The sequence below is a fragment of the Oncorhynchus mykiss genome, chromosome 18 (assembly GCF_057628025.1).
Source record: "Oncorhynchus mykiss isolate SJ-2025 chromosome 18, ASM5762802v1, whole genome shotgun sequence".
NCBI lineage: Eukaryota > Metazoa > Chordata > Actinopteri > Salmoniformes > Salmonidae > Oncorhynchus > Oncorhynchus mykiss.
Window position 1 is genome coordinate 28,420,695 of NC_143039.1, and position 17,753 is coordinate 28,438,447.

General features: G+C 41.0%; 2 protein-coding genes across 4 annotated transcripts in view; one reads left to right on the forward strand and one right to left on the reverse strand.

Moving 5' to 3' along the window:
• Positions 1 to 9,527, forward strand: part of LOC110495798 (voltage-gated inwardly rectifying potassium channel KCNH7) — a 70,892-nt gene extending 61,365 nt beyond the window's left edge. For all 3 annotated transcript variants that reach the window (XM_090208080.1, XM_036952248.2, XM_090208082.1), the window contains 3 exons: positions 2,415 to 2,574; positions 5,174 to 5,372; positions 6,254 to 9,527. In XM_090208080.1, the coding sequence (XP_090064206.1) occupies positions 2,415 to 2,574; positions 5,174 to 5,372; positions 6,254 to 6,535 (641 nt within the window). In that variant the 3' untranslated portion in view covers positions 6,536 to 9,527. The remainder of the gene's footprint in view (positions 1 to 2,414; positions 2,575 to 5,173; positions 5,373 to 6,253) is intronic.
• On the reverse strand, positions 9,514 to 17,543 carry gca (grancalcin). Its single transcript, XM_021571239.3, has 8 exons — positions 17,126 to 17,543; positions 13,308 to 13,490; positions 12,562 to 12,631; positions 12,324 to 12,367; positions 11,512 to 11,659; positions 11,008 to 11,121; positions 10,643 to 10,701; positions 9,514 to 10,392 (listed from the first exon to the last, which is right to left on the reverse strand). Exons 1-8 carry the CDS (start codon positions 17,273 to 17,275, stop codon positions 10,366 to 10,368), a joined length of 795 nt encoding a protein of 264 aa, XP_021426914.2. The 5' UTR covers positions 17,276 to 17,543; the 3' UTR covers positions 9,514 to 10,365.
• Positions 17,544 to 17,753: the final 210 nt, after the last annotated feature.

Genomic DNA, 17,753 nt, shown 5'->3' on the forward strand with positions numbered 1-17,753 from the left:
AGACCAAAAGCTGACCCACCAATTCAAATGAGCTCCATAAGCATTCAAATATCAAAATAACAATGTATGGGTAGCACAGCACGGAAGCCAGAGGGTACAAAACAACCAATGGTCACACGACAAGACATGTCCTTTCAAGCCATTTTCCACAGAATATTGAGTAACTACTGTAATTAATTTGGAAAAAAGGAAATTACCCTGGGCCACTGGAGCAGGATGTCACACACATTAAAAATCCCCAAAAAAGGATTAGGGCTCATCGCCACGGCAACTACCATTATAAGAGGATTATTTATATCCGACAACCAACCAGGGTCATTGGTCTGGAAATGCAGGGTTTCGAACAAACTCTGTTAGATGTTTTAATTTACTGTGTATATGCTGTTATTCAGTGGTAGAAAATGCATCAATGATAATATTAAAGCAGAGTGCCTCGACTGACACAATATCTATTGTTGTGCTGTTCTCGCACAGTGTTAAGGCATCATCTAAAACCAAGCAAAACAGGAGGTAAACGAGCTATGAAAATAGAATAAAGTGCCTGGGGCCAGGAGTTTTCCCTGGTTAGGAAACATGGTCAGGAAAACCTCAGGCCCTACATGGTCAGTGAGTAAGAAGAAGACAGAAGGACTGGTGAGGCTGGCTTCTTACAGGCCATAGGTTAATTTCAGACCTGGCACTCTTACAGGTTTGTTGGAAAATCCTCTGTTTTATCCCTTGCCAATTTGCCAGCAGATGCCAGCTCATTATCTTGTTGATGACTGGTTGGCATTAGAGATGGCATGACCTACGGTGACCAGCTTGTGAAAGAGATCATGAGCTTAGCTTGTTTGTTTATGCTTTGTTTATCAGCCCTACACACCTACGACACACACACAGATACACGCACGCACGCACGCACACACACACTCAGCCTCTTTCTCTCTACTCCCCCAAACACGACTTTCACAAATAATTATCCCTAACATAACTACTTTCATTGTAAAATCCTCAACTACTTTTCTAACATGTTAACATGAATGATGTGGTAAAAAAATATTAAAACTGCCTCAATATGCCCGTAGCCACTGTAACAATAGGCTAAATTAAATGACACGTTTCTATTCGCGTCTCCAGAGTATTGAGCTCCACAATGAACATTCCTGTCGGCATGTGGTGATTTGAGAGTAATATGCTGTAATTCAGTTCTTAAGCGGATGACGATGATTCCTGGTTTGAGTAGGTGGCAGGCGCTGGATATTGATTCCTGTAATCACCCCAGCATGGAGGCAATATAAATGGTGGCTTCTCTTCTTGACGTCTTTCATTACTGTAAAAGCCATCTTCCAAGACTCAATCACTGAGTCTAGTGCAGTGCTTCGGTCGTCACTAGTTACCACAGCCACAAATTCACAAACCCCCGGCCTATTTCTACAATTTCTCTACTTAAAGTCTGATTTTAAACCTAACCTTAACCCTAACCACACTGCTCAACCAAATGCCTAACCCTAACCTTAAATTAAGACCAAAAAGCACATTTTTGATTTCATTAATTGTTACGACATAGCCAATGTTGACATTGTGGCTGAGGTTTCTAGTGGCAACCCAGTGTTTCTCTAGCCTTGCACTGGGTTAAGGTTAGAGTACATATTTGTTCTAGGCCAGCAGTAACACATCTAAATATCTAGCCGTTGGTTAGTTGAATTGGTTGTTTTACTGCTGGGCTACAATAAACATGTGCAACCTTTTGGGGTACCCGAGGACTGGAATTTGAACCAACAAAGGTGCAGGTTTTACTTCTAGCCCTGCACTAACACACCTGATTTAAGAATCAAGGGCTGGATGATTGCGGTATTTATTTCTATATCAGGCTTGCTAGTGCTGGGCTAGAACAAAACAGTACACCCCTGTGGGTCCACAGTACTAGGACTGAAGAACATTGTTGGCATTATAGCGATATAACACTGTGGCAGGCATCTATCTGTCAGGTGTGTTCTATTCCTATCAACACCCACTCAGTAGCAGTAAAAGACTAGACCAACTTTTTTGTGCCTGAGGGAGAAATGATTCTGGACAGAGTGCTGCTATTACAGTTTCTAACATTCAGGGAACAATGTGAGTGAGAGACTGACTGATGCTATAACTGCTGGTTATATAGTGGGGCCAAATGTGGCCATTGATCAATAAAATGGTAGCCTTTGACAGGACTGGTGTGGACGAGGGACCGCTATCTAGTCAGTGTTAGTGGATAGTGCTCTGTGCCTTCTCAAAACACTACGGTTATCAGACAATATTGTTGGTCAAAGGCCTGTGAATCATACCTAACTAAAAAGGATTCAATGCTCTGTGGGAAATGATTGGTGCTTTGATTTAGTTGTTTCATAGGTTGATAATGGTACATACATGTGTTTTTGCATGTGTGTGTGTGTGTCTAGACCTGCGTGGGGAGGAGTGGGGGTGCGTGCGGCCCAGAGAGGTCCTGGAGGAGTCGGCCCAGGACTCCCGAAGTGGGGTAGTAGAGGAGGACAGTGAGCCGGACATCACCTACGGAGAGGTGGAGCAACGTCTGGACCTGCTGCAAGAGCACCTAAACAGGTGAGTGGAAGGCGCGGGTGGAAATTCTGATAGTAATTGGCCATAAGAAAAAGCACAACTTTAACCAAGCCGTTCTGGTGGTAAACAGTCTACACCAGTGGTCACCAACCTTTTCGGAGTCAAAATGCATGCTGAGATCTACCGCTCTGATTTTTTTATTAACACAACTTTTAAAAATGTAAGCTTATGCAACAATAACCAATTAAAACAGTACTGTAGCAATGAGGCTGTGCAGTAAGCTATAGGCCCAATACATTATCACCACATACTGGCTTTGCTTGAATTTACCTGCCAATGCATTGTTGTTCGGGACATATTTTTTTAATAATCTTTCCAAATTTTAGGTAGGCTATATGATCACACCGGTAATAGATCCATTGTTGTATTACTTGTGAGGCACAGCTGAGTGAGCATACATTTAAATAATTAGCTTTTTATTTTACTGGGCTGATATTGCCTGCATCTGATGGTCAGTCTCTCCCCTTCCTCCACTGACACTGACCAAAAAGGGACACAGTCTTCCAGCTGATGGCGAAACTCGAGTCGCACCACATTATTACTGTCTCATGCACAAATTAATGTTGTTACTGATATGAACAGAGAAAGTAAAACATTCCTCGACATTAAAAAAGACCCAAGCCGCTAATAATAACAACGCAAGCCTATAGATACACTTTCCTACTCATTCATTACTGCTGCACTGCTTGTTGTAGCGCTGAGTGGAAATAGGAAGAACGCGCATTTTATGGCTTATAAAAGTATTGAATACAAAGTGTTGACAGTGCTGAGTAAGAACTTAAACATGAACTCACTCAGAAAAACAGCAGCTCTTTGCTATATTCGTTGACAGTCTCTCTCTAGTCATGGTTTTCAACGTTTTGAAATCTCACTGTATCATTTTTCTCGTAGCTTTCTTTTATGTCTGCTAAATTACTGCAGACTCAGTCATCTGAGCAATCTGATTGGCCAGCGGAGGCATAGTGCACTTGATTACCTCTCCAAGCCCACCGGGAAGGCAGACTTTATATCTTCAGAAACATGAAATGGCAACAGTTTGCCTTCCCAGCGCGCAGGGCAGCTGAATTGGCTACACCTACCACCAACAGCCAGAGACCAATAAAAAAAATTGGAACACAAGGCTTAATTGTTGTTGTTTTTTACAGAAATGTGGCGACCGACCAGTTGGTGACCACTGGACTACACCATCTTCAAATAACCCCAGCCCAACTATCACTACATCCCACTGCACTATAGACTAGATACACAAGCAAGGTTTTTCCAGTACAACATCCATCAGAATACAACTGGTTTTACCGTACGCATCCACAGTCCACTGAATCATTACTTGTAAAGTAAGGCTCACTATATAACACAGAGAGTCGACTTCTGCATACGTTCTGCGTGGAAGGGATCCAGCTGCTACAGACAGCAGACAGCATCGCCTATTTTTAGCTGACGCCCGTGAGACGCAATCGCAACACAAAGACAGCAGACGCCACGGCAAAGTTTGGATGGGAGGGTTGGGAGATGGTGAGGGGCAACAGCAGACAGAGGGAGGGGTCACATCAGCCAAAAAGTGGGAGGAGGCCTCTGAGTCAGTCCGACTTTCTCTTTTTATTTATTTCTCTCTCTTCTCTTCTCTTCTCTTCTCCTTCTCTCTCTCTCTCGCTCATATATAAATATATATATATATATATATATATGTGTGTGTGTGTGTGTGTTCCGTCTATATATAGCCTATGCTCTCTTTCACTTTTTTCTCTCTCTACTGTCTCTTCCCTCTCCATATCCCTTCTTCCACTGGAAGTGGCATTTACAGACTGGCCACCTCAGGCTCTTTGCAGGCGTAGTCGCTCTCATTTCTCCTGCTTTAGGGAGGTAATGGGCAGACGCCTGGCCACTTAACAGACATGGCGGCCACACTACCCTGCCTCATCTAGCTGGAGCACGCCTGCCGGGGGTGTTGATCGGCTCAGATTGTCTTACAGCTCAACAGCAACTGTGACAAACACTGGCTTTGTTCTCTGTCCGCAGTGCTCTGAAGGCAGTATGGGAGTGTCGTGTCTAGATACAGTACACAGGTCTGTGTGTTTGTCATTGGAAATAAATCAATTAAAGTGATATTATTCAATATGGGCTTTTCCATACATTGAAGGTGTTGTATGCAAAACTGGAGAAAAATCAAGAAATTATCATTCACAAAATAGAGAAGCACACATGAAAAGAAATTGGGATGACATTTTGTTTGGGGTGGAAAGGTCTGAAACAGATAAAGATGTGCTACAGGACAGAGTCGCCTTAGTGTCGTCTGTGAATTGTTTGGGTTGGGGCTCCCTCTAGTGTTTGCATTGAGTATTACTGACTGCGCTCTCCCAATACAACCCCAGACACGTGCATAAAACAAAACCTACAGTAGCTAAAGCTAATACATGGCTAATACACTGAGGACCTATTTTAAGGTGCTCAGACTTTTACATAAATACTGCATTGACGTCAGTGTGGGATTTATTTTTAAAAAAAATGTGAATGACGCATGTGGATCGCAAGCTAGGACCCACCCCTGATGCTGTCTCCCTGGCTCTCCCCACCCACCATCCAGGCTGGAGTCCCAGATGACGTCAGACATCAAGGCCATCCTCCAGCTGCTGCAGAGGCAGACCACCGTGGTTCCCCCGGCCTACAGCATCGTCACCTCCAGCCCAAAGTACCAGAGGCCTGCCATCAGGGTGCAGCCTGTTTCTGTCATCAGGATCACAGAGCCTCAACACAGCCTCAACCCTGCTTCACCACTGGCCCAGGTATACTGAACCAGCCCAGGTGAACAAATACGGTCTACACTAGCCATCAGAGTACTGTGTTATACATAATGGCTCTGTATATACTGGCTAGGCACATTACACTCCCCTGTCTATATACTGGTCTATAGGTGCATTATCACTGTCTGTTCTGTATACTGACGAATGGTTACATCCTCCCTGTGTGAGTTTTGGACACTACAGAAGTCAATATCCCTGCCTGAAGTTGTTTGTTCTCAGTTTGCTGACCAGCCTGGTCTCAGAGCAAAACGTATTATATTTTACTAAAATCCGTGCCACTCCATTTAGTGTGATATGTTACTTTATGTTAAGTTACATTACATTGACTAGACATAACATAGTAAACGTAAATCCGGGACACTAAAATTAGTATGATATGTTACGTTTGGTTCGGGGACAGTAGCTGACAAAAACGAAAGGAGGGTGATTGGTCGGGGTGGATGGCTGGGCACAAAGGAACATCTTGCGTATAAAAATCTCATCACAAACAACTTTAGTATTTTAGCAACTTTGCAACTACTTACTACTTTTTAGCGACTTTGTCACTAATTAGCATGTTCGCTAACCTTTCCCCTAACCCTATAACCTAACTCCTAACCTTAACCCCTAACCTAACATAGCATATCATACTAAAGCGGTCAAACATAATATATCATACCAAACGGGTTAAATGCGATCAAGACGTAGCACACTATACGTCATACAATTCTTATTATATTGTACGACAAATATTACATTGGTCGGTCAATGTAATGTAACGTAAAGTAACATATCATACTTCATGGAGTGGCACAGTTAAAAAAACAAATATATATATGCAATACATTTTGCTCTGAGACCAGGTTGTGCTTACTGCTTCACAGAATCCTGACATGGAGAAGCCCCTGAACAAATCCAAAGAATCCATGTCAGGCCAGGTTCCCACAGAAATGGCCCCGGAAGAGGACCTCGGGGCAGGACTGCTAGAGAAGGACACAGAGCCCAGACACATACAAACCAAAATTGACTCTCCGGAGAAACAACAACAACCTAGAGCCCTCTTCCCCTCCGCCAGACAAGCCTCGCTCCCCGACGCATCACCTGAAAATTCCGAAACGCCAGGACTCCACAGGCCAGTATCCGACCCTGGGCTTCTGGGAAAGTAGGCCCTTTCGCCTACCTGCGCCCCTCTTTCTCACTACGGAAAACTAGGGCTTCTCTCAAAGTTTGACTCAGGGTCTTAGAAGGAGACTGTATATGCAAGGAATACTGTCGACTTCCTTCCATTCCTTTTCCAATATTTTCTGCCGATCTCTGATTTAGATGTATCATAAAGTACATTTATACATAGGTATTTATACTGTATATTACTAATATCTGTAATTATCTACCATGCACATATTTCAGATGTCATACTGCCAGCAACACAAAGGCACCTAACATGCTTGTTCTTCCAAGAGAGAAAAGTGCATGTTTTGGAAGCGTTTTCTGTTGCATGTTCAAAACACAACACAACATCTCATGCACTGCACAGTCATGGTGTGAGGTCGGCATGCTTTCAGAGTGATGAGTATCCGTTATATAATTATTCCCAAATCGATGGGGACAAAGCCACTTGAAACTCTCTTTCAAAGGCATTTTCAATCTGAAAATAAGTGTGCCGTTTTAAACTCGTCGCATTAATGACCTTATGAGACACCAGGTAATGTAGTTGGCTAATTAACAATCTCCACGTGCGACATTATACACACAAATATTTCATAATATATTGTGCCTAAGTACCTACCGTCCACTTGTCTTTCAAAAAGTCATCGGATCATAAGAGACAAAGAACCACAATGTAAAATGCATCTTCTATTGGATTATAAATACACAGATATGCAAATTAATATGATTTAAATGGTTGGGAAAGCTCTTCTACAAAGTACCCCTTACACTGCTAAAGTATTCCTGAGAGAGATGATTTGTGATCACTTTGCACCACAAGTCTCTTTCATGGGGCCATGAAAGCAATAACGATAACATGAAAACATTCATTTACACACATGAATAATATACATATTTGATTAATGACTAGAAATTAGCACGGGTACATGCCCGAAAGTCAAAATTGGTCTTTAAATCTTGCACGGCATGAACTAAAACAAAAGGAATTACAAAAGGAATACTTATCCATTTAATATAGCTACTTTCCTCCCTGAATCACTGAATATGTTTTACTATTGAAAATATTGTCAAAAAATTATTTCATGGGAAGTGTATGTATATTTATGAGCTATACAAAAGTATGTTTTTTGGTATTGTATTAAAAACTATTTATTACTGTAACTACACACACACAGAGGCATGAACAGGGCGGACTAACGATTATCTTTCATATATGTAATCGATGTGCCGGATCACTTCTCTCTTGAAAGGGCCTGCACTTAACGAAATACATATCATTGTATAAAAGGAGTTGTAACGCAACATTACATGTTCAGCTGTAGAAAACTACAATGAACAGCAACTCTCGAAAGGTGAATTGCTCAGATGTATCTTTTTTGAATTGTTAAAAGAGGAATCAGGCCAAATTCTATTTCATTGTCCTTGCTAGTTATTGAGTAGTTACATGTAACCAATTATGTAAAGGTACAGTTGACATAGCAGTATATCATCATACAAACATCCTCGTTTCAGAAATCAACTACAACATTGTAATCTGCCACTATTGTCTATTGCCAATCATGCAAAGGAAGAGCCAATAGTAGCAGTTTGACAGATTTGATTCTGTTGTTGTTGTCTATAAGCAGGACGTCAACCCGCTGAGTCTAACTTTAATTAATACCTTTCATAAGTACTGTACCCCACAATCTTTATAAGCTTCAACTCTTCTTTCCGTGCATGTTTAGGGGCTTCCATTTATATTCCAAGAATGCAGATTTTATTACTGTTTCTAACCAAGTGACAAAATCAATGCTGAGACGGTGTCAGAAACCGACAACGTAGAGATTCAGGCCGAGCTAGCAGCTTAGCACTCGTTAGCCGTAGCTTTTTCTAACCTACATTAGCCTTCACAGATGTCCTAAACACATTTATTCAGCTGAATAATATGCATTCAACAGTCAGCAATGTAAATGTATTGAATATGGACGGATTCCGCATGTCGCAAATTAAGTCATTTTAGTTTTATGACTTATTTTACACAAACATAGTCAGATGTGTGGTATTGCATGGATCAACATCAGCTGGCAATTTGTTTGAACAGATTTCAAAACATGTTTGTGATTTATCATGAAGGGGAAAGTTGGTCTTATAAAATTATAAACAATGGTAATAAATACACCCATTTTCTCTAAAAGAGAACAATTAATTTTCCATAATTTTTTAAAATGTGTTTTGGTTCAATTATGTATCAGCCCAAGGAGTGAGATACATTATGAAAAACACATATCTAGCTTCCTTATGTAGCAATTAACAGATATACTAATAACTTTGTAGTCAGGGCAAATGGAATCTAGAGAAGTCATATTCATGGGTAACACTATAGCTATGCATGTTTTGTAGCAGTACTTAGTTGGGTTTGAATTAAAGGCAGACCCAGCAATATGACATATTGCTGAGTCTACCATTAATTTCAGATCGTACCGGCCCTATCCTATGAGTTGTGCCCATACACAGCTATAAGCCTTTTCGGAGGGCACAGGTCCTTCGCTCCATGTAATGCCAGTTGAGTGGCCACGACTACTCGATCTCAAGTTTTAAAACCCACCACACATAACCCTGGCAAAACAAGCTAAGGTGCTTCTAGTATGAACTTTCCAGAGCACAGATGCTATACAAAGTATCTGAAACATGACGTGTCCAATACCTGAAGAGTGCCCCACTGAACTTTTCATAGAGGTCCCACTTTTGCACAGAAATTAAACAAAAAAAAAAGTGTGCTTTTACTAGAGAAATGTCACTTTTTAAATCTAGTGCTGTTCACAATTGTTTTTATGCATTTTTTTTAAATGTTTGCCACTGTATTTTTTACAATGCAACACAACAGCTGATATGAATGTTTGTCCTTGAATATGCTGTATTTAAAGAAATGTAATATATTGTGTACATATTGATGAAAACCATTTGTGTAATTGTATAAATTAATAAACAGAATGCATACTGACTACAAACTGAGTTTATTGTGTTGTGAATAACACCAATATCACTGATGAATGCCCCAATGGTCACAATGCATTTAACTACATGTCTGATAAATATTTCACCCTGAACTATGAAAATGCAGGTTATCACAAAAAAATAAAATTGTACATGTAATTGTTGGTGGTAGTTAATGCATGCTTTTCTCTGCAAAGGAATAACAGTGCATGTTTACAACACAGTGCAGGTTATTCATACATTTGTGGATGTTTAATTTGTGCATTATGTTAGGCCACATTTCATTAAAATCAAGAGACGCATATAGTTATCCTTCAAAATAAAAATGCAGCGCCGGTATAACTGTATATTTGTAATAAAAATATGATACATCTATACTTCAAAATGTATGGAGTGTTTAATGTAAAAGTCATTCACACCTATATATATATATATAGTGGTTACAAAAACAGAACATATACAGTGGTGGGGATGAATCTGGAAACAGACGATCCGAGATTGTAATGGCACAAAAGTCACCATGGTAAAGATCAGTAACAGCTTTGCCTTCCCTTTCTTTGTTTAAACCTACCACTGTCCTTTAGCAACAGAATTTACAACAAGCATTTAGAAACACGCCATATGTTATCTGGCAAATCTGCACATTCCTGTATTGTGTACAAGGCAGACATTATGGCAAACAAGCAGTTTCTGTTGTAACCTCCTTCCCCATTTTAAGTTGGTAATGGGAATCAACCTAAGAATTATTGGCTAATATTGATTGGTGCCTTCCCATTATTTAGGGGAAGTGGTCAGCGAGCCCCAGACTGCCGGTTGAAGTGCCCCTCTGACTCCAGCACGGGATGGGCCGGGCCACTCAGATGGCCATTGTACACAGGATAAACTGCAGGAGGAAAATCAAGAGAAAATTAGCTCATTTTGATGTAATTACTATAACTTGCACTTTCAGGACAGGCTATTGGGAATCCCATTACAGACTGGGGAATGAGAGAGAGGAAAACTGGGTTGTGTTCATCAAGACAATGTTTTAAAATGAAACCAAAAAAAAAATGCATGTTCAGATAACACTGAAATGAAGAGGTACTTTCTTCCATTGTGTGCCTACTGAACACGGCCCTGAATTTCACACTTACGTCATCGTATTGGAAGTTGACAGCCCCCTGCTGCATCTGATCTCTCCTCCTGAAGCTCTCTGTGGAGACACATAGTAAAGATGGCAGTGTAGAGGTGAAATTTGAATGCCATTCATAGGACTACAATACCCAGCGAGACACTGTGCTAATGAGCCTACGAATGTACATGCACAAAAGAGACCAGGACAAAACAAGACGGATTACACCGCAAAAGATAACGATTTGAATGAGTAAAATGTTAGTGAATGACAGAATTTATGTTATTTTATAACGAAACCCATAGCTCTGGATTGTGAGGAAATTTGAAATGCTATTGAATAAAAGGTTAAACATCGTCACGTGCAGCCTCCAAGTGAGCATCTTACCTGTGAGGGCGCGAAGCTTCACAGCACATGCCACATAGTCGTCAAAGTAGATCCGGCCAGCCTTGCTGTAGCGTTTGATGACAGCGTTCAGAGCTTGCGGGCTGATCCTGTAGCCTGTAGTAAGAGATCACAATATGCATCAAATTATTCATAAGCCAACATAGTATTAGGATTCATCCATAGTGACCACTGCATTTAGTTGACAATGATCATAAACACCAGCCTTTGCTTAATTGTCCATCTACTTTGTATCAAGAAGGGTCTCTCAGACCAATACCTTGAAATTATCTGCAGCTACACCAAAATTATGATTACTGTAGGAGTCTATCATCAATGGTTTAAATTATTTAAAGAAGTCAAGCCTCCCAGCCCCTTTCGGATGCTGCCTCTGAACCAGGCTCTGGAATGCTGCCCCTCTTTGGATGGCAGAATGGACTATCAAATGTCATCATCCTATCAAAATGGACTATCCCATATCATTAGCCTGGCCGAGCACTGACTCACCCATAGCGGAGATGGACTGGGTCATCTCATGGGGTTCCACCGTGCCACTCCGATCCTGGTCAAACATCATGAAGTTCTGCTTCCAGCCACTCAAGGCAGCAAACAGCTCCTTGAACTCATTGAAGCCCAGCTTTCCGGTCATGTCTCTCTGGTAGGTGGTTAGTTAAGGGTTAACTCTGTTCGTTAGGTAAAGAGAAACTAAAAACGGCCATGTGAACTGGTCTCACACAGGATGTGATGAGTTGTGGTAAATGTTGTGGGAGAACCAGACCTTTCTGCGACTGAATCAATTCCATAAGTAATCCTCTGTCTCAATATGGCCCACTTACACATGTATCATGGGTTTAATATGAAGGAAATACATTTTATAGAAAATCCCAAACTGCAAATGCTGACTGTTGTACATCCTTGTTGTAAAGTCTATTACATATTCAGAGAGAAACAGGACTAGAATATTCCTCTACCTCTGAAAATGGAGCTACAGGCATGATACAAATGGAGCATGAGCGAAGTTCAGTCTTGCAAATTTATTGGCAAATACAATACTAAATGGGACCCAGTAAACTAGGCCTTCTAAAAGAGTCAAATAAACTGCAGCCGGCCACCTACTGCTCAAAGCTTTCCCACCTCTACAACTGTTCAAATAGAAGGATGAACTCAGCACTGACAGAAGGTTTATTAACTAATTAACATTTAGGACTTCTGTTCATTTTTCACCAGCAAGTCAACATAGCAAAGTGCAATACCAAACAAACTTCAATGACACTGGACAGAGGCCCAGTCCAAGAGATTCATTGACATAGAAAGGATACATCCAGCATTGCGATCATGATTCTACATGTCTCCAAACTGAAGGCTGTTGGAGAAGAGAAACAACGATCACACAATGAAAAATTGTGACAATGACAATAACAATCAGAAAACCAGTGACAAATCTTTGCAAAGACTATTTTAAAGCGGGATACTCAAATCATAAAACACACATAATATAATTGGATCATTTATGACCACAAAGTGAACCTTGGGTCGTGGGACTGGGTGTGAACTTACGAGTATAGGTGCCACTGATACCAGTCTGTGTAAGACACCTCTGAAGCTCCTCTGCATCAATCTCCCCATCCTGCACAGAGGAATATCCCTGTAAGATTACTCTCCAACAACAACGTATTACTATGCAGTGAATTTAATATTAAAATAAAAAGAGACTTGAATGTCTTGAGATCAATTTGTGGTGTAACCATGACACATCACCAACATCATGCATGTACCAGTAATGTTGCATAATTTTTTGTTGTTGTATTTTAACCCACTTTTTCTCCACAATTTCATGATATCCAATTGCGATCTTGTCTCGTCGCTGCAACTCCCCAACGGGCTCAGGAGAGGCAAAGGTTGAGTCATGCATCCTCCAAACCATGACCCGCCAAACCGCGCTTCTTAACACTCGTCCGCTTAACCCGGACGCCAGCTGCACCAATGTGTCGGAGGAAACACCTTTCAACTGACGACCGAAGTCAGCCTGCAGCTGCCCGGCCCGCCAAAAGGAGTAGCTAGAGCACGATGAGCCAAGTAAAGCCTAACCCGGACGACGCAGGGCCGAATTGTGCACCGCCCTATGGGACACCCAGTCACAGCCGGTTGTGACACTGCCTGGGTCTGTAGTGACACCTCAAGCACTGCGATGCAGTGCCTTAGACCACTACACCACTCAGGAAGCCTAGTAATGTTGCATTCTATCCAAAGAGGAATATTTACTGTACCCATGATCAATTTAAATGAAAGCAGTGATCACTCACCTGTCCTGCTATGGTAGTAAAGTACCCCCACATGGGGTCATTAACAGGCTGCTGAGGAGGAGCAGCAAAGGTACCAGGGTAGCCTCCACCATTCTGGGGGTAGCCTGCCTGGGGTGGGCCTCCCATGGGTCCACCCTGCATGGGCATACCCTGGGGTTGCATGCCTTGCATTGGTCCTCCATACTGACAAGAAAAGGAGAGTACAGTCAAGTAACTGGGCTTAAGGAAAACTTCCTTAAATTACTAATTCAACATGAAACAGATTGGAGCACTCATAAAACAAGCAGCTATATACAGTGCCTTCAGAAAGTACTCACACCACTTGACTATTTCCCAAAGAAATTGTGTTACATGTCTGAATTTAACATCGATTAAATTGAGATTTTGTGTCACTGACACAACACACAATACCCCATAATGAGTGGAATTTTGTTTGTAGAAAATGTTGAAATAAAAAATGTAAAGCTGAAATGTCTTGAGTCAATAGGTATTCAACACCTGTGTTATGGCAAGCCTAAATAAGTTCAGAAGTAAAAACGTGCTTAAAAAAAAAAATCACATAATAAGTTGCATGGACTCATTCCGTGTTCAATAATAGTGGTTAACTACCCCATATCTGCACCCCACACATACAGATACTTGTAAGGTCCCTCAAATCGAGTAATGAATTTCAAGCACATATTCAACAACAAAGACCAGGGAGGTTTATCAATGACTCACAAAGGGCACCGATCGGTAGATGTGAAAAAAAGAAACAAAGCAGATGCTGAATATACCTTTGAGCATGGTGAAGTAATTAATTAGGCTTTCGATGGTGTATCAATACACTCAGTCACTACAAATATACAGGTGGCTGTCCTAACTCAATTGCCAGAGAGGAAGGAAACTGATCAGAGATTTCACCATGAGGACAATGGTGATTTTAAAGCAGTTACAGAGTTTAATGGTTGAGGATGGATTAACAACATTGTAGTTACTCCACAATATTAACCTAAATGACAGAGTGAAAGGAAGGAAGACTATACAGAATAAAAATATTCTAAAACATGCATCCTGTTTGCAACAAGGCACTAAAGTAATACTGTAAAAAAATTGGCAAAGCAATTCACTTTTGTCCTGAATACAATGTGTTATAGGGCAAATCCAACACAACACCGAGTACCACTCTTCATATTTTCAAGCATGGTGGTGGCTGCATCAGGTTATGGGTATGCTTGTCATTGACAAGGGTGTTTTTTTAGGATAAAAATAAACAGCTATAAGTACAGGTAAATCTTAGAGGAAAACCTAGATCAATCTGCTTTCAAAACAGACACCGGGAGGCAAATTCACCTTTCAGCAGGACAATAACCTAAAACACAAGGCCAAATCTACACTGAAGTTTCTTACCAAGAAGACATTGAATATTCCTGAGTGGCCTACTTACAGTTTAGACATAAAATTGCCTTGAAAATCTATGGCAAGACTTAAAAATGGCTGTCTAGCGATGATCAACAATCAACTTGACAGAGCTTGAATATTTTTTTTAAAGAATAAAGGGGCAAATATTGTTCAAGCCAGATGTGCAAAGCTCTTAGAGAATTACCCCAAAAGTCTCACAGCTGTAATCGCTGCCAAATGTGCTTCTACAAAGTATTGACTCGGGTGCGAATACTTACGCAAATGAGATATTTTTGTATTTCATTTTCAGTAAATGTGCTAATAAGTCGATAGACAGGTTTTTTACTTAGTCGTTATTGTGTGTAGATGGCTGAAAAAAGTATAATTTAATCCATTTTGAATTTCAGGCTGCAACACCAACATAAGGAATAAGTCAAGGGGCATGAATACCTTCTGAAGGCACTGTAGATGTTCTTACACTAAGGCTTGATGCCTTGATGGGAAGCAAACAGGTATACCATTACTGACATTTGGACATCACATGACGTCTTCCTCAGAGAGTAGTCATACGTATATGATGTAGTCAGGTGATTGTTTATTATTGAGTCATGTGCATTCTTTCCAGTTTCCCCATTTCTAAATATTTTCACTGTCAATATAAGCAAAATTAGCAGGTTGTGGACCTATTTGTAGATGTAGCGAGGATATTTTCACTGACAATATTAGCAGGGTGTGGACTAGTCTATGACTCCCATTCCATTGCATTACATTGAGCCACTGGACATCCCCTTTAATTTTGTGAGGAAAATGACAAGATGCTCCGACGCTGCCCAAATGTTCTATCTAAATGCAATATATATTTTCATTCATTCGTTATTTTACCAGGTAAGTTGACTGAGAACACATGCTCATTTACAGCAACAACCTGGGGAATAGTTACAGGGGAGAGGAGGGGGATGAATGAGCCAATTGTAAACTGGGGATTATTAGGTGACCGTGATGGTTTGAGGGCCAGATTGGGAATTTAGCCAGGACACCGGGGTTAACACCCCTACTCTTACGATAAGTGCCATGGGATCTTTAATGACCTCAAAGAGTCAGGACACCCGTTTAACATCCCATCCGAAAGATGGCACCCTACACAGGGCAGTGTCCCCAATCACTGCCCTGGGGCATTGGGATGTTTTTTAAACCAGAGGAAGAGTGCCTCCTACTGGCCCTCCAATACCACTTCCAGCAGCATCTGGTCTCCCATCCAGGAACTGACCAGGACCAACCCTGCTTAGCTTCAGAAGCAAGAAAGCAGTGTAATGCAGGGTGGTATGCTGCCAGGTAAAACTTTGCCAAACTGCGTACATTAAGGATATATTTTGGATTTGAAAGATTCTTTCACCCCATGTGAAAGTTAAGTTCCAAAGGTTTCCAAAACCGTATGGCAAGCAAGGATTATTCATGTTTCTAACTGTTAAAAACAGAGCATTGGGGATTGTAGTTTATTGATCCAGCTGAGGCCCATAAGTTCAATTGAGAATTCAAGGTCTGGGTGTAAGCTTACCCCCACTTGGGTTCTGGAGAGCTAAGTGTGGACATATCCTAGGGTAATGCAGTGACCATGACAGAAGAATAACAAGCACTCCATTTCCCCAAATGGGAGAGGTTGAACTGTGGGCCATACTAGAGGGGTTGAAACAGTGTATGTAGCCACGACTAGGCTACTAACTACAGATAGGCTAGCTAGTTACAGTAGCCTAAATAGCCACCTCCCTAGTGTATTTACATAGGGTGATTTTAAACTACAGCATTAAGTGCTTTTAAAAGACTGCCAAAATACCAGCTGGTCAAATTCAATTGTTAACATTACTCCGAAATAAACAAGGCAACAGTAAACATGTCGTCCCCCAGGAATGAGCCAGTGCCACCCTTGGGCCAATTGAGATATCGCGAGTGACACACACATTTCAGTTAATTCCTTTAGCTCCCACCTTGGGCCAATCTGTGTAATTTTGTACATTCCGGATCACAATGACAAAACGATTCATTCAACCAAGTTGAATCAAAATCGGCCTAATGCTGTCTGAGATATCGTGTGTGACCAATGTACGAAAGAACGTACAGATCCACAATCCCCTCCGAATTCATCGAAGGGGACAATAACAATTTATATGAAAACTGGAACTAGTGACTAAACTAAGTAGCTAGAACTGAGGGCAATATCAACTTTTTTCATAACCAAGATATAGCCTAACAGTTACTTGCCTAGAAAGATGCGAAACCTTTCAATGTCGATACTTTGAAACGAGTGTGCTTACATAACAAAGATACATTTTAGGAGTCTTATCTGAGCACTCCCCTTATCGGAAATGAAATAGGCCAAACTCCTGATTTATGTAGACTACTGTAAAATCCCAGTCAAAAGAAAACACGAAGCGTTTACTCACCCCACCATATCCTGGATAAGCCATATGTATACTATAAAGAATTGCCACAAAACGATTCGATGCACTGAACTGTTTCGATGTAAAAAAAAAAGTCAGCAAACGCAATGCAAAACCGAACCTGTTACTTGAAATACACTGCGACAACGGCATGTGTACATAATTTCCGGTCGTCACTAGTTACTCCAGCCACAATGTCGTAAACCCCGCCCATTTCGACAATTTATCTTCTTAAAATGTGCTTTTAAACCTAAACGTTATCTTAACCCTAATCTTAAACACATTGCTAACATTATGCATAACCCTAACCTTAAATTAAGACCAAAAATTGAATTTGTATTTTTTTTTACATTTTTACGATATAGTCAACTCATACTTTGTGGCTGTGCTATCTAGTGGAAACCATCATTTCCAAGAAAGTGTTGCGAGAAGGCGGAAGTTCGAATTGGCTAATCGACTGATAGTGAAGATAGCCAATGAGGAAGCTCACAGCATTCAATTAGCTTCAGAAGCATTCTTGGTACTTCGCTGACGAGAAGATAGGCCTGCTGGCCATTCAAATAGAATAGAATAGAATAGAATAGAATAGAATATAAGTAATCCAAAGAGGAATGTTCTAGTGTGGACCCCT

What these genes read in the sequence shown, in the direction of transcription:
- gca (XM_021571239.3), bottom strand. Translation starts at nt 17,275, where the DNA reads ATGCCGTTGTCGCAGTGTATTTCAAGTAACAGGTTCGGTTTTGCATTG. An exon ending in CCAGTCCATCTCCGCTATGG is followed by an intron (nt 11,122 to 11,511) that starts GTGAGTCAGTGC and finishes CTCTTACTACAG; the next exon opens with GCTACAGGATCAGCCCGCAA. An exon ending in TCAACTTCCAATACGATGAC is followed by an intron (nt 10,393 to 10,642) that starts GTAAGTGTGAAA and finishes TTCCTCCTGCAG; the next exon opens with TTTATCCTGTGTACAATGGC.